Genomic DNA, 20,843 nt, shown 5'->3' on the forward strand with positions numbered 1-20,843 from the left:
CAAGGACGGTAATCTCGACGACATCTTTGTCCAAACCTTGCCATTGCATTGATAACCATCATAGCCCATCTTTTGCGTTGCTTACTCGTCGAGACTAGCCATTGAGTATCGCCGGCAACGTGACTTGTGCACATTAGTGATCATACTCCATAGCATACATACCATACCATAGTGGTGCATATCTTGGCATCAACTTTTGTGTCACAAAGTTGTCATCGCATACACAATTTCTATCTTGGTTCGTGAAGTTTTGCATGAGAAAAGATCTCACAAGTGAAAGAGCCAACCAAGCTTTTAAGCAAAGAGGAAAGATAAGCAAAGAGCTTATAAGCAAGAACCATATCATCATATCACATTAAGATTGTCATATCCGATCATCTTGTATCATAGCACCGAAATACCATACATATAGCATACTTGGGATAGAGGTCGTTGCATTTTTTGCCTAGTAGGTTGTGCACAAGCTCCGTATCCGCCTATTGTGCAATCGTGCTCGTCTCTCGTGTATTGTGCAACAAGAGCATTTTCATGGATTCCACATTTTGGCTCACTTTTGGTTTGCACAATCCCACTTATCTATTTGCGCGTGTGTTTCCGTGTACCACAACTTGCTTGGTCTACTTGTTGCATTTGCAAATTTGTGAATCTTTTCCAACATTATTGAAGCTCACTTTCAATTGCATCAAATTTTGTGCCACCATCCTAACCAAGGTCCACCATAAGCTTTTACTTGTGTAGGTGTGAGAACCGACAAGAATTGGTACCAATAGTGCTATTTCATTGTCCGCATTTGAGTGAACTTGATCCATCGTCAACATCGGTCAAGGTACATTGGTATAAGTTCTTCTCCTTCTACCACTCACATTTTTTCTTGGAATGATGGATAGGCCGAGGACTTCTACCAACCCACTCTTGATCGAGCAAGACAACGAAATGTCATCATTTGTCACCAAGAGTCACCTCTTTGGTGCACAATGAGCGTTGCATCAAGAGCATCAAGCTACGACCGACCGCATCGACAACCTCGCCACCGACTTGCGACTCTCCGAACAACGTACAAAGGACTACTTCGACAACAAGCACGACGCTCACAAGCAAGATAACAATGCAAGGATGGACGAGATCCGTGCCTTGTTGGTGAACCGTCCTCCTTCTACTTCTTCATACTCAAGACAAAGCCACTCAAGTCGACACTCCGACGACACCTTCTTCGGCTCAAGTACACCGACATTGAACACTCTTCGACGAGCCGCGCGTCAAGACCGTCATGCATCTGACAATCCGCTACATGGCAAGCATCCACAAGAGCAAGTCGACGAGCAAGAACTTCGTCCTCCACCACATCAAGTTGCGTTTGCTCAAGCTCAAGAACGACAACAACAACGGCGCCAAGAGGAAGAACGAGCGCGTCTACACCAAGAGGAACAAGACGCCGAGGCTCAACGTCTTCAACAACAACAACGTGAAGCACAAGCTCTTGAGGCACAACTTGCCCTTCAAGAATCAAGTCGAGCCATCGCCAACCGCAATCACGAACGGCACAATCAAGAGGAAGCCCTTCGAGAATAAATTCAAGAGAGGAACTACCAACCGTGAGTGCAACGTCAAGTTCCTCAAGCTCCTACACAAGCTCGTCAAGCTCCACCTCAACCCCAAGTTCAACAAGAGCAAGTTGATCATGGACTTCCTCCACGCCAAGAGCAACATGAGGATGATTACCCTCACCGTTAAGGGCGTCATCATCACCATCACCAACAACACAATGAAGAGCAATGCTATGGCAAGCTAAAATTCACCATGCCCAAGTTCAGTGGAAGCAATGATCCCGAAGAATACCTCTCATGGGCATTGAAGGTTGACAAAATCATTTGTTTGCACAACTATGAGGAAGAGAAGAAGATCGCTATGGCATCACTTGAGTTCCAAGACTATGTGCTCATATGGTGGGAACAAATCCTTGAGCACCGAGAAGCAAGAGGTGAACCACCAATCACCACTTGGGCTCAAATGAAGGATGTCATGCGAGCATGTTTTGTGTCCACTTACTACAACCGCGATCTCTTCAAGAAGCTCCAACTCCTCAAGCAAGGAACAAAGAGTGTTGAAGAATACTACAAGGAAATGGAGATAGCCATGATTCAAGCCAATGTCAAGGAAGATGATGAGCAAACTATGGCACGTTTCTTGAATGGACTCAATCATCCCATTAAGAAGATTGCCGACTTCCAACCCTACTCCAACCTCATTGAGCTCGTGCATCAAGCAACCAAGGCGGAACGCCAAGTGCAAGATGACTTCAAGTACGCCAAGTACTCATCCAAGACCTACGGCTTCTCCAACAACCAAGCTTCAACGACTCCTGCAACTTCTACCTCAACCAAGCCATCTACAAGCAATAACGACAAGTCAAGTTACAAGAAGACTTCGACAAGCTCAAGTCGTCTTCCTCCTACTACAAGCAACTTCAAGCCGCGTGCTTCATCATCTACTCCGACCGATGAGACCATCAAGACAAGCTCCTTCAAGTGTTTCACTTGCGGCGGCCGAGGCCACAACTCCTACGAATGCACAAACAAGCGCACCATGATCCTCAACGATGATGGAACCTATGACTCCATGAGTGACGAGGAGATGGAAGCCCTTGAGTAAGTGTCCATGCACCGGCGAGTGAACGAGGATGAAGATGATCAAGTCTTTTGTGATGAGGATTCGAGCCCCGCTCTCGTTTCTCCAAAGTATTGACTCTTCAACATCAACAAGAAGAAGACCAACGATGCCACATCTTCCACACAAAGGCCGGCATCAATGGAAGGTCTGTCAAGGTCATCATCGATGGAGGTAGTTGTCACAACTTGGCAAGTGAAGAACTATGCTCCAAGCTTCAATTGGTCAAGATGAAGCACCCGCACCCATACAAAGTCCAATGGCTAGGTGACTCCGGCACTATACGAGTTGAGCATACGGTCCAAGTCTCCTTCAAAATTGGTGCATATGAGGACACTTTGGAGTGTGATGTCATCCCGATGTCCGTTTGCACCTCCTTCTTGGTCGACCATGGCAATTTGACCGTGGTGTCATCCACAACGGGCGTACCAATCACTATAGCTTCAAGATGAAAGGGAAGGAATATGTGCTACGACCTATGTCTCCTAGTCAAGTGATAGCCAACAAGCAAGCCACCCAAAAAGTGAGTGAGAACCACAAGCCAAACTTGAGCGCCTCTTCGCCTAGAGAGAAAAACCTAGTCCTATTTGCCACCAAAAGTGAGATGAGGGAAGTGTGTAAGAACCCATCGAGTGTTGTGCACTTTGTCCTTGTGTGGAAGGATGGGGACCCAAAAACTAACACCTCTCACGAGCTACCTTTAGTGTTTCAATCTCTTTTGCAGGAATTACAAGATGTTTTCCCCGCTGAGCTACCTCCTGGTCTACCTCCTCTACGAGGCATTGAGCATCGCATCGACCTCATCCCCGGAACGCCCCTACCAAACAAAGCTCGATACCGCATCAACCCCGAAGAAACTAAGGAGATCCAACGGCAAGTACAACAACTAATCGACAACGGTCATGTACGTGAAAGCTTAAGCCCTTGTGCCGTTCCGGTTATACTTGTCCCTAAGAAATATGGAAGTTATCACATGTGTTCCAATTGTAGACCCATCAATGCTATTACCGTTCGTTATAGGCATCCCATTCCTCGCTTAGATGATATGCTTGATGAACTTAGCGGTGCCGCCTTTCTCTCAAAAATTGATCTTAAAAGTGGCTATTACCAAATCTGCATACAAGAAGGTGATGAATGGAAAACCGCTTTCAAAACCAAATTTGGCTTGTACGAGTGGTTGGTTATGCCTATGGGTTTATGGGGTTTATCGGAAGCTCCCGGCACTTTCATGAGACTTATGCATTTTGTGCTTCGTCCTTATATTGGAGTGTTTGTTGTGGTTTACTTTGATGATATTCTTGTGTTTAGCAAATCCATGAAAGAGCATCTTAATCATGTTAGGACTGTTTACAAACCCTTCACAAGGAACGTCTTTATGCCAACATGAAAAAGTGCACGTTTGGTGTTGACAAACTTGTTTTCTTGGGTTTCGTTGTCTCTTCCAAGGGCGTCCATGTTGATGAATCTAAAACTGAAGCAATTAAAACTTGGCCCCAACCCACCAATTTTCTACAAGTGCGTAGCTTTCTTGGCCTTGCGGGTTTTTATCGTTGCTTTGTGAAGAATTTTAGCACTATTGCCGCTCCTTTGCATGCCTTGAGTAAGAAGAATGCTCCTTTTGTTTGGGGATCTTTGCAATCTACCGCTTTTGATGAGCTCAATATTTGCTTACTCATGCTCCAATTCTTGCTTTGCCCAACTTTGACAAAACTTTTGAGGTTCATTGTGATGCAAGTGGTACCGGAATTGGCGGAGTGTTGATGCAGGAAAAACGAGCCATTGCATATTTTAGTGAAAAACTCTCCGGTGCTCAACTTAACTATCCCATCTATGACAAAGAATTGTATGCTTTAGTGCGTGTGCTACATGTTTGGGAACATTATCTTAGACCTCATGAGTTTGTCATACATACCGGTCATGAAACTCTTAAGTACTTAAAAGGTCAAACTAAGTTGAACAAGCATCATGCCAAATGGAGTGAATTTATTGAATCTTTCCCCTATGTGATCAAGTACATTAAGGGTAAGGAAAATGTAGTTGCGGATGCACTTTCACACATATGCACGCTTGTCACTAAACTTGAGTTGAATGTTGTTGGTTTTGAGCATATAAAAGACTTGTATGCAAATGATCCTTCCTTTGCTCCTCCTTATGCTAAATGTTTGATGCATACATCTTGGGAATGATATTATATCAAAGATGATTATCTTATGAGAGCTAACAAACTTTGCATTCCCGAGTCTTCTCTTCGTTTGCTCCTTTTGCAAGAGGCTCATGGAGGCGGACTCATGGGACATTTTGGACGCGACAAGACATTCGCCACGCTCTCCAAGAACTACTTTTGGCCCAAGATGTTCCGTGACGTCTCACGCTTCACCAACCGATGCTCTACATGTCGCAAAGCTAAGTCTAAAGCTCAATCCCATGGTCTTTACATGCCTCTTCCTCTTCCTTATCAACCTTGGGAAGAAATTAGCATGGATTTTGTACTTGGTTTGCCTAGAACTCAAAATGGCAAGGATTCCGTGTTTGTTGTTGTGGACCGATTTTCTAAGATGGCACATTTCATTCCTTGCAACAAGATAGACGATGTTTCACACGTTGCAAATCTCTTTTGTAGGGAAATATTGCGCCTCGATGGAGTACCAAAGACAATCGTCTCCGATCGCGACGTCAAGTTCTTGAGTTACTTTTGGAAGACGCCATGCGCCAAGCTCGGAATCAAGCTCTTGTTCTCATCCACATACCATCCTCAAACCGACGGCCAAATGGAGGTGACGAACCGTATGCTCTCCACTCTACTTCGCGTGATCAAGAAGAACATCAGGGAGTGGGAGGAGTGCCTACCCATCGCCGAGTACGCCTACAACCGTGCAAGACATTCGACGACCGGCAAGTCCCCCTTCAAGGTCGTCTATGGCTTCAACCCATTGTCCCCATTGGATATTCTACCTCTTCCTCTACAAGAGCGCACCAACCTCGACGCAAGTGCCCGTGCAAGCTACATCAAGAAGATGCATGAAGATACAAGGCACACCATCGAGCGCCAAGTACAACGACTAGCGACCAAGCTCAATGTCAACAAGCAACCCATGATATTCAACATCGGAGATCTCGTGTGGCTACACCTTCGCAAGGACCGCTTCCCCAACAAACGCAAGTACTAACTTCTACCTCGAGCCGATGGACCCTTCAAGGTGCTAGCACGCTACAACGACAATGCTTACAAGGTCGACCTCCCGCGCGACAAGTACAATGTGAGCGACATCTTCAACGTCAAGGATCTTTCGCCATACCATGGTGATGAGGATTTCGATCCGAGGTCGGATCTTTCCCAAGGGAGGGGAGATGATGCAGAGCATCCCGTGATCATCCCCATGGACACCATGTCGACTATCCAAGCCCCAAGTGGACCCATGACAAGAGCAAGGGCTCGTGCTATTCAATCCGAGGTGACATCACTCCTACTTAAGTTCCCCTTTTCTTCCAGTGAGACATGGCTACTGCCTAAATCCGAGATGCTATGCGTGATCAGGTACAATGCTCAAGCCACGGAGCCGAGAGCTGAAGAAGAAACGGCAAGCGCCAACTCTCTGGACAGCCTGGAACTTCCGGCCCCCGGAACGTCCGGCCTACCCGGAGCTTCCGTCCGCCATCGACCTCGACCTGCCCGGGCGTGCCAACTCTCTGGTTAGCCCGGAACCCGGCCCGGACCTTCCAGCCCCCGGAACCTCCGGCCAGCCCGGACCTTCCAGCCGGAGGTTCTTCTGGCCCCCGAAACCTCCGGCCCGCCCGGACCTTCCGCCCCCCGGACGCCAACCTAGCTCCACCCGTGCCAACTCTCTGGTTAGGCCGGACCCTGCCTGGAACCTCTGTCGCCTGGAACTTCCGGCCCTGCCTGCGCGTAGCCACTTGGGCTGAGGCCCGTGTACCCTTTTGCCCCGTAAACTATATATACTCTTCTCCTACCTACGTTTTAGGGTTAGCATTGTGATAGCTCATTTGAGATAGAGCATTGCTCATCCGTACCGGATCTACTCCTCGTGAGGGACCGCACTCTTCGGAGAAGATCCATCCGGATTCAAGGCCTCCATCCGGAGAAGACAATCAAGACCTCCTCCCGGAGAAGAACGGTTACTCTTGTATCGTCCCTTGTTGACTTTGGATCTCGTGTTACTTTGTGCCTCGATGATCTAGCACTTGTGTGATCAATTTCGTGTCAGTTGAGTGTTTCTCTTGTTTTCCCCTCATGATTCCCCTCGTGTTCTTCCGCGTGTTCTTCGTGTTCCCCGTAGGATCCTCTCCAAACGTGAAAGATCAGCCCCATAGGGTTCCGCCCTACATCATTACATCATTCTCCTAATGATGTGATCCCGTTATCAAATGGCAACTCATGTCCATGGTTAGGAAACCTTAACCATCTTTGATCAACGAGCTAGTAGAGGCTCACTAGGGACACAGTGTTTGTCTATGTATTCACACATGTATTTGGGTTTCGGATCAATATAAGTCTAGCATGAATAATAAACATTTATCATGAATAAGGAAATATAAAATAACAACTTTATTATTTCCTCTAGGGCATATTTCCTTTAGTCTCCCACTTGAACTAGAGTTAATAATCTAGATTACATTGTAATGATTCTAACACCCATGAAGTCTTGGTGCTGATCATGTTTTGCTCGTGGAAGAGGCTTAGTCAACGGGTCTGCTACATTCAGATTCGTATGTATTTTGCAAATCTCTATGTCTCCCTCCTTGACTTAATCATGGATGGAGTTGAAGCGTCTCTCGATGTGTTTGGTTCTTTTGTGATATCTGGATTCCTTCGCTAAGGCAATTGCTCCAGTATTGTTACAAAAGATTTTCATTGGACCCGATGCACTAGGTATTACACCTAGATCGGATATGAACTCCTTCATTTAGACTCCTTCATTTGCTGCCTCTCAAGCAGCTATGTATTCCGCTTCACACGTAGATCCCGCCACAAGGCTCTGCTTGGAACTGCACCAACTGACAGCTCCACCATTCAATATAAATACGTATCCGGTTTGTGACTTAGAGTCATCCAGATCAGTGTCAAAACTAGCATCTACGTAACCATTTACGACGAGCTCTTTGTCACCTCCATAAACTAGAAACATATCCTTAGTCCTTTTCAGGTACTTCAGGATGTTCTTGACCATTGTCCAGTGATCCACTCCTGGATTACTTTGGTACCTCCCTGCCAAACTTATAGCAAGGCACACATCAGGTCTAGTACACAGCATAGCATACATGATAGAACCTATGGCTAAGGCATAAGGAATGACTTTCATTTTCTCTCTATGTTCTGCACTGGTCGGGCATTGAGTCTGACTCAACTTCACACCTTGTAACACATGCAAGAACCCTTTCTTAGACTGATCCATTTTGAACTTCTTCAAAACTTTATCAAGGTATGTGCTTCGTGAAAGTCCTATTAAGCGTCTTGATCTATCTCTATAGATCTTGATGCCTAATATATAAGCAGCTTCACCAAGGTCTTTCATTGAAAAACTCTTATTCTAGTATCCTTTTATGCTATCCAGAAATTCTACATCATTTCCAATCAACAATATGTCATCCACATATAATATTAGAAATGCTACAGAGCTCCCACTCACTTTCTTGTAAATGCATCCTTCTCTGAAAGTCTGTATAAAACCATATTCTTTGATCACCTCATCAAAGCGTATATTCCAACTCCGAGATGCTTGCACCAGTCCATAGATGGATCGCTGGAGCTTGAAGACTTTGTTAGCACCTTTAGGATCGACAAAACCTTCTAGTTGCATCATATACAACTCTTTTTTAAGAAATCCATTAAGGAATGCAGTTTTGACGTCCATTTGCCAGAATTCATAATCATGAAATGCGGCAATTGCTAACATGATTCGGACAGACTTAAGCATCGCTACGGGTGAGAAAGTCTCATCGTAGTCAACTCCTTGAACTTGTCGAAAACCTTTTGCGACAAGTTGAGCTTTGTAGACAGTAACATTACCATCAACGTCAGTCTTCTTCTTGAAGATCCATTTATTCTCTATGGCTCGCCGATCATTAGGCAAGTCCACCAAAGTCCACACTTTGTTCTCATACATGGATCCTATCTCAGATTTAATGGCCTCAAGCCATTTATCAGAATCTGGGCTCATCATAGCTTCTTCATAGTTTGTAGGTTCGCCATGGTTTAGTAACATGACTTCCAGAACATGATTATCGTACCACTCTGGTGCACATCGTTTTCTGGTTGACCTACGAGGTTCAGTAGTAACTTGATCTGAAGTTTAATGATCATCATCATTAGCTTCCTCTCTAGTTGGTGTAGGCATCATGGGAATGGTTTTCTGTGATGAGTTACTTTCCAATTCGAGAGAAGGTACAATTACCTCATCAAGTTCTACTTTCCTCCCACTCACTTCTTTCGAGAGAAACTCCTTCTCTAGAAATGTTCCATTCTTGGCAACAAAGATCTTGCCTTCGGATCTGTGGTAGAAGGTGTACCCAATTGTTTCCTTAAGGTATGCTATGAAGATGCACTTCTTCGATTTGGGTTCGAGCTTATCAGGTTGATGCCTTTTGACATAAGTGTCGCAACCCCAAACTTTAAGAAACGACGACTTAGGTTTCTTGCCAAACCATAGTTCATACGGTGTCATTTCAACGGATTTAGACGGTGCCCTTTAACGTGAATGCAGCTGTCTCTAATGCATAACCCCAAAAGGATAATGGCAAATCGGTAAGAGACATCATAGGTCGCACCATATCTAATAAAGTACGGTTACGACGTTGAAAGACACCAATACGCTGTCGTGTTCCAGGTGGCGTGAGTTGTGAAACTATTCCATATTGTTTTAAATGAAGACCAAACTCGTAACTCAAATATTCGCCTACGCGATCAGATCATAGAAACATTATTTTCTTGTTACGATGATTCTCCACTTACTCTGAAATTATTTGAACTTTTCAAATGGTTCAGACTTGTGTTTCATTAATTAGATATACCCATATCTTCTTAAATCATCTATGAAGGTCGGAAAATAACGATACCCTCCATGTGCCTCAACACTCATTGGACCGCATACATCGGTATGTATTACTCGCTCCATTGTTCTAGAGAACGGACTTTTAGTCATCTTGCCCATGAGGCATGGTTCGCAAGTATCAAATGATTCATAATCAAGTGATTCCAAAAGCCCATCCGCATGGAGTTTCTTCATGCGCTTTATGCCAATATAACCTAAACGGCAGTGCCACAAATATGTTGCACTATCATTAGCAACTTTGCATATTTTGGCATCAATATTATGAATATGTGTATCACCACAATCGAGATTCAACAAAAATAGATCACTATTCAAGGGTGCATGACCATAAAAGATATTACTCATATAAATAGAACAACCATTATTCTCTGATTTAAATGAATAACCGTCTCGCACTAAACAAGATTCAGATATTAATGTTCATGTTCAACGCTGTCAATTCTAAAACTAATCCCGAAGGTAGATGTAGAGGTAGCATGCCGACGACGATCACATCGACCTTGGAACCATTCCCGACGCGCATCGTCACCTCGTCCTTAGCCAATCTTTGTTTAATTTGTAGCTCCTGTTTCGAGTTACAAATATGAGCAACCAAACCAGTATCAAATACCCAGGTGCTACTACGAGCATTAATAAGGTATACATCAATAACATGTATATCAAATATACATTTGTTCACTTTGCCATCATTCTTATCCGCCAAATACTTGGGGCAGTTTCGCTTTTAGTGACCAGTCCCTTTGCAGCAGAATCACTCAGTTCCAGGCTTGGGTCCAGCTTTGGGCTTCTTCCCGGGAGTGGCAACTTGCTTGCCATTCTTTTTGAAGTTCCCCTTCTTTCCCTTGCCCTTTTTCTTCAAATTAGTGGTCTTGTTAACCATCAACACTTGATGCTCCTTCTTGATTTCTACCTCTGCAGCTTTGAGCATTGCGAAGAGCTCGAAAATTGCCTTCTCTGTCCCTTGCATATTATAGTTCATCACGCAGCCTTTGTAGCTTGGTGGCAGTGATTGGAGAACTCTGTTAATAACACTATCATCTGGAAGATTAACTCCAGTTGAGTCAAGTGATTATGATATCAGACATTCTGAGTATGTGTTCACTGATAGAACTGTTCTCCTCCATCTTGCAGCTATAGAACTTGTTGGAGACTTCATATCTCTCAACTCGGGCATTTGCTTGAAATATTAACTTCAACTCCTATAACATCTCATATGCTCCATGACGTTCAAAACATCTTTGAAATCCCGGTTTTAAGCCGTAAAGCATGGCACGTGGAACTATCGAGTAGTCAACAACACGTGACTGCCAGGCGTTCACAACATCCGCAGTTGCTGGAGGGGGTGGCACACCTAGAGATGCATCAAGGACATAATTTTTCTGTGCAGCAATGAGGATAATCCTTAAGCTATTTCTTCAAATTTGAACATATTTAATAATTTGTCATGCCTACATTCCAAAATTCTTGTCATCGTTTTAGTTAAAATTATTTCTTCAAATTTGAACTAAAATCACCACAAGAATTATGGAACGAAAGGAGTACCAAATTAAAATAATAATTATATTTCACAAAAATAGTTTCATACTTTTTCGATGTGTAGTTCATGTTTTGATGCAGAAAACACTTATGTTGTTTAAGAATTTACGGAGACGACCGTTAAAATTGGATGCCAATAGGGAGCTAACATTACCTACAAGAGGACCTTGGCACGAACGAACATTCCCTCGAGTAGGCTCATTTGAGTGAACGACGACACTAGAAAATGTTCCCTCAAAAAGCCATTTTGGAAGAACTTCAAGAATTATCATGCTATAACACAGAGATTTGTCTTGCTATTACAGAGAGATTTTCCATGCTAAGATTTTTTTGTCATGTTACATCAGAAAGAATTGCCATGCGTTTCGAAGATCTGTCACACCATAGTAGAGAATTGCCATGTATTTCAGGGATTTGCCATGTCGTGGAAGAGAGAAATTTTTAGGCTGTGAAAAAGGTGAAGTTACCCACGTCCTTAAGAATTTCCATGCTATACAAAGTAGTTGCCATACATTCTTTTAGTAATTTCCATGCTACATCATATTAGGGTGTCATGCTACAGATGGATCATTTCCTCGGGAGGGTGTATGGAAACGAACGATTAAGTTGTTCCCTGGGAGGGGGCATGAGAGCGAACATTGTGCGCCATTAAATTCGCATGTGTCACCATTTCAAGATTCACGTGCGGAATCAGGCACAACAAAGAGCGTTCCCTAAAAAGTCACATAGCATTTTCATTAAAAATTTATGAAAGCTTCAAAGTCTATGCGCAAACTAAGAATCGATGTAATACCTCCAAAATTTCTTTGCATGTGGCACCCATATGTCATTGGCTAACTATTTCTTCTTCAATTCCCCACCCAAGCACAACATGCAAATTCTAACTAAAAATGATTCACTCAACTAGAACTACATACGATTCATCGAACTACATATCATTCACACATAGGGGCGTCAAATAAGCCTACGACTTAATACATATCCAAAATAACTAAAGCGGGACTAGTTACGGGTCTTGTCAGCGCCTGACGTGTCGACGCGGGCATCGGTAGGGAGCGCAACATTGCGGGCCTCAATGGTGCGGAAATGAGGTAGGGCGTCCTTATCCCACTCCGGTCATCCATGGGCTACATTGTGGGCCTCTATGGCATGGAAACGGGCCAGGGCGGTCTCATTCCACTCAGGCCATGTGCCATCGTCTGCGGTGGCGATCGCACGGTCCCAAGTTAGGCGCTCTCTCTCGGGTCCATCTTCCGAGCAGCCTCCATGGCAAGCTTGAAATTAGCCCACTCCGCTTCCTCGTCATACGTCACTCCTCCTCTTGCTTGATGGTGAAGGGGGGCTTTGCTTGATGCTGGCAGCCATGAGGTCAGACCTTCGACAATTCGCCATTGAGCGGAGTGGAGAAGTGGAGTGGGAGGCGTTGGCCTTTTATAGCCGAGATGAACAAGTGGCGGGAAAAGGCACGGACCGGGGAAATGGGGACGAGAACGGACAATGCCAAACATTTATTGGCAGCTGGGCAGGCGGCAACGCCGACGAGCAAACATTAAGGAGTGTTTTTCATGGTGGGAAACACAATTGTCACATTGGTACGGCACATAAAAGAGAGGAAGACAAGGTGAAATTTCCCAACTACGTGAACGAATGGATTTGGAGCAAGCTATGTATACCCCGTCCAGCCTTCAAATATGGAGGCTTGAAAACAAATATGGAGAGCGCCCTCTTTTTTTTGTCGATAGTGGTATATATGATGCATCTGTTAGATTATTTTTCAAGAAGAAAAATGTTATACCCATGGCTATATTAATGTTATTATGCGATCGACCACATGTGCTATTAACAACACGAATCATGCCACACGCAAGACGCGTGTATTCACCCTGTAGTCCATTTGAATCTTTCAGCCCTTCTCCTCCATTTGAATATTTCAGGCAACTCCCGCATAGAGCGTAGGGTTTCTCAAGATTCATTTGCTTTTAGAGTGTAGGGTTTAGGATTTCGAGCCTTAGGGTGCAGGGTTTAAGTTTTAGTATCTGAAACTTGTTGAATCCATTCTCCGTTTTAGTCAAGTTTCTACAGTTGAAAGTTGGTGAAGATTTTAAAACTCATCAAAACATATTCAAGAGTGGTCTTGTTTCAAAGGCCTCGTCGCAAGGAACACTAATATGTAACTGAAACATAAATTGCCCCGCCAAAAAAACACATAAATTAGACTCTATATTTAAATTAAAAATCAAATGAGAAAGTAAGGAATGTACTCTCTCCGTTCCATAATATAGAGAACGTTTAACGTTCGTTCTCTATATTATGGGACAGAGGGAGTACCTCGCTAGTAGCCCACTTGAATGTCTCAGCCCCTTCTCCTCAATTTGAATCTTTTATAGGAAGCTACCTCGATGAGATGGGCGGTCCTGGGGAAGGATCGTGTTTGGTCTTGGTGTAGGAATACCAAACTACTCTAGCTACAATGCACCAACAAAAGAGGTCCATTTGAATCTTTGAGCCCCTTCTCCACGATGAGCTGGGATTGCGGGAAGGAAGCATTGCCGGTCCATAAAGTTGGGCAGTTGGGATAGGCCACGCGAGGAAGCTAGTAAGCTAAACTGACAATGGAAAAGAAAGCCTGATTGTCAGAGCCTCAGAGCTGCGGGAACCGGTGCTCGTGAACCAGCCAGCGCAAAGCAGTCTCCCCGGTTGCACACACAAGACTAGTAGTACCACACCACCTAATCGGCCGCCGCCGCCGCCGCCAAAATGCTGCCGCTCCTCCGCGGCGTGGTCTCCGGCCGCCTCCGCCGCTCCCTCTGCACCGCCGCCGCCTCGATCCCTCCCTGGGCGATGGTGGACCGGGGCACCCTGATGAAGAAATCCGAGGGGAGCGTCTCCTTCTCCTTCGCCCGGGCCCCCGCCGTCTCCTCCGTGACCATCCCCATCTTCGGCCGGGCCTTCATGTCGAAGCCTCCCCCGGATGGCCGCATGTACTCCGACATGCTCCGCAGCCGCGTCCTCGCCGCCAGCGGCCACGGCTTCCTCCTCCTGGGCACCCTCAAGTCCCGCTACAGGGCTCACCCGCTATCGGGCCTGGACCTCCCCGTCGAGGTGCTCCTCAAGGTCGCCCCTTTGGAGCTCCTCTACCGCAAGTTCACGCGCTTCGTCTGCAACCCCGTCTCCGGCCAGCTGTTCCGCCTCCCGGAGTTCGAGGAAGCGGAGAGGACCTTGTCGTTTCCAGACGGCATGGCGGGCATGGGCCTCCTCACCCAAGCCGACGGCGATGGTCCCAACCGCGCGCCCAAGAGGTATGCCGCTGCTCAGCTCACCGAGGTCGACGGCGGGCGGCGCTTCCTGCTGCGCCGGTTCTCCTCCGAGACAGGGGATTGGGACGAGCGGGTGCTGCCGTCCCCGCTGCCGCCTCAGCGGCGGATGCACCTGGACCACGAGGTGCTGGACTTCGGAGGCCGGCTCTGGTGGGTGGACGTGAGCTGGGGCGCCGTCTGCGTCGACCCTTTCAGCGACCGGCCCGAGCTCTGCCCCGTCGAGCTCCCTCCTGACAGCATGCTTCCGAACCAACAGGGCGAGACAGAGATGGAGCAGCTTGTGCAGCGCCGGCACATGGGGGTCAGCGCCGGCCGGCTGTGCTACGCCGAGGTCGACCCCTTACACATCAGGTCCTTCGTGCTCGACGACGACCGGAGCGACCGCTGGACACTGGAGCACCAGGTGTCAGTTCCCGATCTTTGGCGCAATGAGGGCAATGCCAAGGCGACGCCTTCGATTGCTGCTATCGACCCGCTCAACACTGGTGCTCTCCATCTCAGCGTGGACAAAATTCATGTCAATGTGGACATGGGCAAGAGGATGATCGAGAGTTCTGTGTTTCCTGATGAAAACCACTTGGGGTCAGGTTGTTACCTGCCATGTGTGCTCCCGTCGTTTCTCTGGACTAGCCCAATTCCAGGTGATTCATTTTGTGTTACTGTTGTAGGTAGATGCATTGTACTAGTAATAACGTAGTAGTATAAGTTAGTTATATGTTCCAAGTTCTTGTATCTTGATCAAAAGAACTTTTTGCAGGCAAGAACAAGACTTTGGACATGGCGAAAAACAAGACTTTGGCAGATGTTTTGGTTCGTTCAGACAGACAGCAAACGAAATGAAGGTGAGAAGTTCCATCCAAAGTACCTCTGGGCACTATTGCTCCATTATTAGCTGCATCCGGCATGTCATCCATTCACTTGTTTAGGATGTTGTATTTTCTACTCCCTCCGTTCCTAAATGTAGGTCTTTTTAGAGATTCTAACAAGCGACTACATATGGAGCAAAATGAGTGAATCTATATTCTAAAATGTGTCTATATACATCTGTATGTTGTAATCCATTTGAAATGTCTAAAAAAACTTATATTTAGGAACGGAGGGAGTAGGATAAGTAACTCTTAGTCAGTACATGCACCTATGATCTGGTGAATTATTCTTGTGCTCCTTTTGCGAAATTACAACCACTGTGTTTGCCTTATATATCGTCATTCTCCGGTAAAAAAGAATTGCCGTTGTTCTTCAAGTTAGCCTGTAATTGGTTAAGTTCCAGCTAGTGTTGCATTGCAACTAGTAATATTTATTTATTATAACCGTGCTCAAATTAATAAACGGTACAGATCGCTCTGCAGAATGCTAGCACTTGAACTTGTTCCTCCAGTCGTACAGATAGAAACTTGTAATTCTGCTAAAAACTACCAACAGGTCTTTTAGCATGGACACTTCATCTAGTAGTATAGTATTTTCTGAAATACTAGCTTTCTTTATCTGAAAGAGGTGATTTCTGTCTGCAGCAACTAGTATTATTGTGCTCCTTTTTTCCACATTTCAACCACTTTGTTTTCCTTGTATATCATCATCCTCCAGTAATAACTCTTTTTTAAGTTCTACCTAGTGTTAGTGTAACTTGTAATATTTGGTTATTATAAGCATGTTCATGTATTGTGGTAGCAACTTGTATTCTGCTAAAAACTATCAACATGGACCCTTCATCTATGAGTATAGTATTTTCTGAATAGCTTCCATTATCTGGAAGAAGTGGTTTCTGTCTGCACTAGCATTCATGATTAACTTCAGAACTATAAATTTAGGGATACAGTACATCTTTGTAAGAACCTGAAGTGTCATCATAATGTCCAATTGAGCATTCTCTTCTTCTTTTCCTGAAATATCATCACCATTTTATCAAGCCTGAATCTCAAGCTTGTGCTGAAATATCAACACCGTACCAACTGATCACCAATTCATGCTCATCTAGGAGCCTGTTTTTTCTTGCCTCAGTCCCGCTGTCAAGACATGCATGTCATCCTTTAATTTTTCTCTCTGTTTTTTCCCTATCGCGCATTCTCTTTATATTCACACATGCCTAATGGCTTTTATCTTATCTTCAGGTTTCTAAAGGCTAACAATGAAGTAGCAGCCGATGGCGGGAGTCTCAATTTGCGAAAAATCTGGATAGTTTTTTTTTCTTTGAGTTTGCCGACCAACTATATCGTTTTGGTGAAATTCCGGGAGTTATTTCAGACTCATATAACTAAGGCAAAAGGTGGATGCATCCACATGTTTAACTCCCTTGTGAGGATATGAGACATGTGACGAATCGATGATGAGCGTTTCAGTATTATGCTTATTTATATGTTTAACCAATTTAGTGATACTATCAAGTAGCAAGAATTTACGGAAGAAGCAATCTGAAAGAAATCCAATCTGCTATTGTGACTAGAAGCTGATTTGAAGTCTAAACTCTATCTGCATAATCACAGCGAATTATAACGTGTGTATGTCTGAAGGACATTCGACTGAACTGTAGTATATCTAATCTACTCCGGTAGCAATCCTGTATCTATTCCATCAAAGAGCCTAATTTCTCTATAATCTATACGCGCACAGCCGAAGCTGCAGAAGTAGAACTCACATCTAACTAATTTTTGAACTGCGAGATGTGGGTCTTGACGATCTGGTCGGCGACGGCCTTGTAGGCGGCCTGCGTGGGGTGCACGGCGTCGAAGAACATGTACTCCGCCGGCGACTTGCACTGCGGCAGCAGGCCGGTGCACATGGCCCCCATCTCCAGCAGCCCCGTGCCGCAGCACCCCTGCCCCGTCTGCGTGAACCCGTACTTCTTGGGCTGCGCCACCATGTCCATGAGCGGCGCGTACGTGTCCACGTACGAGAGGCTGGCGCCGGCGGTCGCCGCCTCCAGCGCCGCCAGCGCCTGCTGCAGCTTGGCGTTGTACCGCTGCGCCTCCTCGTTCTGCAGGTCCACGCACCCGTGCCCCAGCGGCGGCTGCTGCCCCCTCAGGCTCTTCTGCATCGGCAGGCACCCCACCGGCGGCATGCCGGCCACGATGAACCTCCACGCCCCCAGCTTGTACAGGCTCTGCATGTCATGTATAGTTGCTTGTCAATCTCTCAATACTATAGACACGAACTGAGTGGACGAGAGGAAGAAGAAGATGATGATTAACAGATTAAGTATCGATCTGAAGATCTGACCTGGATGTAGGACTGGTAGAGGCTGATGAGGTAGTCATGGTAGGCGTCGATGGTGGGGTACTCGAGGGCGCGGAACGGCAGGTCGTAGTAGTTCATGGTCACGTCGTTGGTGCCGGCGGAGAGGATGAAGAGGGACTTGGCGGCGATGTCGGCGGCCTGGGGCTCGCCGATGCGGGAGAGGAGCTGCTGGAAGTCGGCGATCTGGGACGAGAAGGTGGAGACCACGACGGTGTGCGCGGTGATGTCGTCGAGGCCGGACCCGCCGGACGCGAAGCTGACCCCGGTGGTGGCGTTGGCGTGGGTGACCCCGCTGGCGTGGTACGCCGGGAGCAGGTCCTTGATGCCGAGCGCGGCGACGATGTAGTCGGTGATGAGCTTGCCGTCGGAGAAGCGGCCCGAGGGGGGCACGCCGGCCGGGAAGGCGCGGCCGTAGGGCGCGTGGTCGGCGCGCACCAGCGTCGGCAGCCGGTTGTTGTTGCCCGGGTCCAGCGTGGAGTCGCCGAACGCGAACACGGCCGGGATGTCGTGCGGCCCGGCTGCCGCCTTGGAGGAGGAACGCGGCCTCGCCGCGGACGCCGTGGAGGCGGCGAGGACGAGGAGGGCGGCGAGGAAGAGCGCCGCGGCGGGGGCTGGGCTTCGTGGCGCCATCGTAGGTCGATCGATCGATCGCGATGGGATTGTGGTTGAGGCGTGAGGGCCGGGCAGGTATATATAGCGGAGGGAGGGGAGGGGCGCGGGAAGAGATTGGCGTGTGCACGTACGAGGTTTGAAGTTTAAACGACGACGGTGAGGCGGATAGATACGGCTGCAACGACTTTACGACTCTGCGCTTCAAGTTTCTGTTCTAAATTTTCTATCTGTAACGATTCTGGACGATTGATCTCCAGACTCCAATTGCCCTACGTCCAAGTAAGAACTAAGAAGATATCAGTTCAAAAAAAAAAGAAAAAAAAGAACCAAGAAGATATGGTCGCGCAAGGACGGGGAAGATTGGCTTTATCGTGTCCAAGAGAGTCCTGTTAAGTTTAACTTCCTCCTAATCTGTCCAACAAGACGTAGGTACTATTACACGGCATACCGTTCATTCGTTGAGGGAACCACTAAGATACAACTATACTACCTCTGTAACGAAATGTAAAACGTTTTTCAACATTATTAGTCGGAATGTGGGAGTGCTCAATTGCTCGGATCGTAGGACTACTGTGCACGAGGCCATTTCCGCCTTCCCTTGTAACATCCTTTGCACCCAACAATTCAAGCTGAACACCTCCCACCAAAAAAAGACGTGCGGTTTAGTGGTTCAACCAGGGCGATCTCGTTGCCGGATCAATGGGGAGGATGTGTCTCTGGTCCAAAGGTAACTTAGCTAAGCTACCTGCTTCTTTGTTTGCCCCTTTACATTCATAATCAAATTTACAGTTGAAGAAAGTTGCCCGGTGCTTGATCTCCTTGATGATGCAAAGATCCTATCCATGTCTCCTTCAATATCCTTTATCACCTGTTTTGAATCCGATGCAGCTACAAAGTTTTGAAGTGACAAATCTTCCGCCAATGATAGGGCCCCTCGACAGGCGATAGCTTCCAATGCGGCGACGTTTGTGACACCTGGCACCAACAGTTGCTGAGCTCCCTAGGTAGCAACCTCCTGCATCACGGCACACGGCTGCCGGCGCGCCCCCAACCCTGATCTAGCAACGCTAGCATCCACATGTATCTTCGCAAAACCGGGTGGCGGAGCTTTCAGTTTCACACTTCTACTCGTCGTTTATCTCATGTGATGTTGTTCTTTGATGCAGGACAATATCCAACTCAGAGATAAATCTGGTTATGAACTGATGTGTTGCCGAAGGGGATTGGTAAATTTCCTTGTGGATCGCCTGTCTCCTCGCCCATAGTGTTACTGATAATCTGACAAAGGATTCATGGGACAGAGTGTCAATCATCGAAAACAACCATTGCTTCTCACTCGGCTTCATAGTTTCACACGAATGCTCTGCCACGTCTCCATCAACAAGTGCCCAAAACGCATCTCACCATTGTGCATTCGAGGAGCGAGGGTCGCCATGAATCAACAGCTCCACATATAGTGCAGGATGGTCTGGGGTCAGTTTGGTTGCCCGCAATAGCCTCAACTAGGCCCTTTTGTATGCAACTTTGGGCCTGCTGTGTTTCCATCGACCATGCATATTAAATCATCTTCGTTCTTGGTTTTATTCTTATAGACTTGTGAGATTGTTGAGATAATAAATCCAAATCATCACCAAGTATATGCAAACTTACTTCATTTACATGATTTAGGGCAAGCATGTACATATTATTATCCATGTCTTTTTATGATCAAATTATTGATATATTACAATGAGTGTGCATGTTTGCCTTGATGTTGCAAGACTGTAAGTCAATGGCCTCATGCTATTATCTTTGTGGTTAGTTTTGTTGTGACCAAGCCTACTAGCTAATGCACTTCATCTTCTTGTGTTCTTCATAGTATAGCCACAGCCTCTAGGACGTATCTAATGTTGTAGTTGTAAGCATCTAATGTTTCCTAGTCATCAGTTTTTGAATGACGCATGTTGTATCTGTGTAATGCAGTCTATTCTGGCATATGTGGTAGCTAGTGCATATTCATGCGCTTCTTGCATTTATTATGTGTTCTTTTGTTGCACCACAGTTGTATTTTTCTAAGACAAAGACACTGTTCTCAAGCATGAAAGTTTTCTTATATCACACACTTGTACTAAAATGTAACATCTTGCTTTTGTTCATGCGCTTCTTACATTTGTTATGTGTTCTGAAATTGTTTAGCAAAAATTAGTATGTGCATCCTTTGCTTTCACCTCACAGTTGTGACCAGCGAAGGAACTTATTATCCTGGCTAGTAAATTTGTTAGATATGGATCCTGCATATTATCTCCATCTTTGAAGGAACCTAGGGTCCAATTTGAAGTGTTCTTTTTCTTTCTCTCTTTCTGGAGTGGGAGATAGTAAATTAAGGACAAACAATTTACTTAGTTCCAATCCAGGTTAGTTCGTGAACAACGAGTGT

General features: G+C 46.0%; 2 protein-coding genes across 2 annotated transcripts; one reads left to right on the forward strand and one right to left on the reverse strand.

Moving 5' to 3' along the window:
- The first annotated feature begins 13,873 nt into the window (after nt 1-13,873).
- Nucleotides 13,874-16,944, forward strand: LOC123136673 (uncharacterized). Its single transcript, XM_044556141.1, has 3 exons — nt 13,874-15,225; nt 15,342-15,426; nt 16,693-16,944. The coding sequence occupies exons 1-2, from the start codon at nt 14,025-14,027 to the stop codon at nt 15,422-15,424; spliced, it is 1,284 nt and encodes a 427-aa protein (XP_044412076.1). The 5' UTR covers nt 13,874-14,024; the 3' UTR covers nt 15,425-15,426; nt 16,693-16,944.
- A 49-nt stretch (nt 16,945-16,993) lies between these two features.
- LOC123136680 (GDSL esterase/lipase At2g40250-like) lies at nt 16,994-18,492 on the reverse strand. Its single transcript, XM_044556151.1, has 2 exons — nt 17,798-18,492; nt 16,994-17,681 (listed from the first exon to the last, which is right to left on the reverse strand). Exons 1-2 carry the CDS (start codon nt 18,443-18,445, stop codon nt 17,223-17,225), a joined length of 1,107 nt encoding a protein of 368 aa, XP_044412086.1. The 5' UTR covers nt 18,446-18,492; the 3' UTR covers nt 16,994-17,222.
- Nucleotides 18,493-20,843: the final 2,351 nt, after the last annotated feature.

Source organism: Triticum aestivum, chromosome 1B (genome assembly GCF_018294505.1).
Source record: "Triticum aestivum cultivar Chinese Spring chromosome 1B, IWGSC CS RefSeq v2.1, whole genome shotgun sequence".
NCBI lineage: Eukaryota > Viridiplantae > Streptophyta > Magnoliopsida > Poales > Poaceae > Triticum > Triticum aestivum.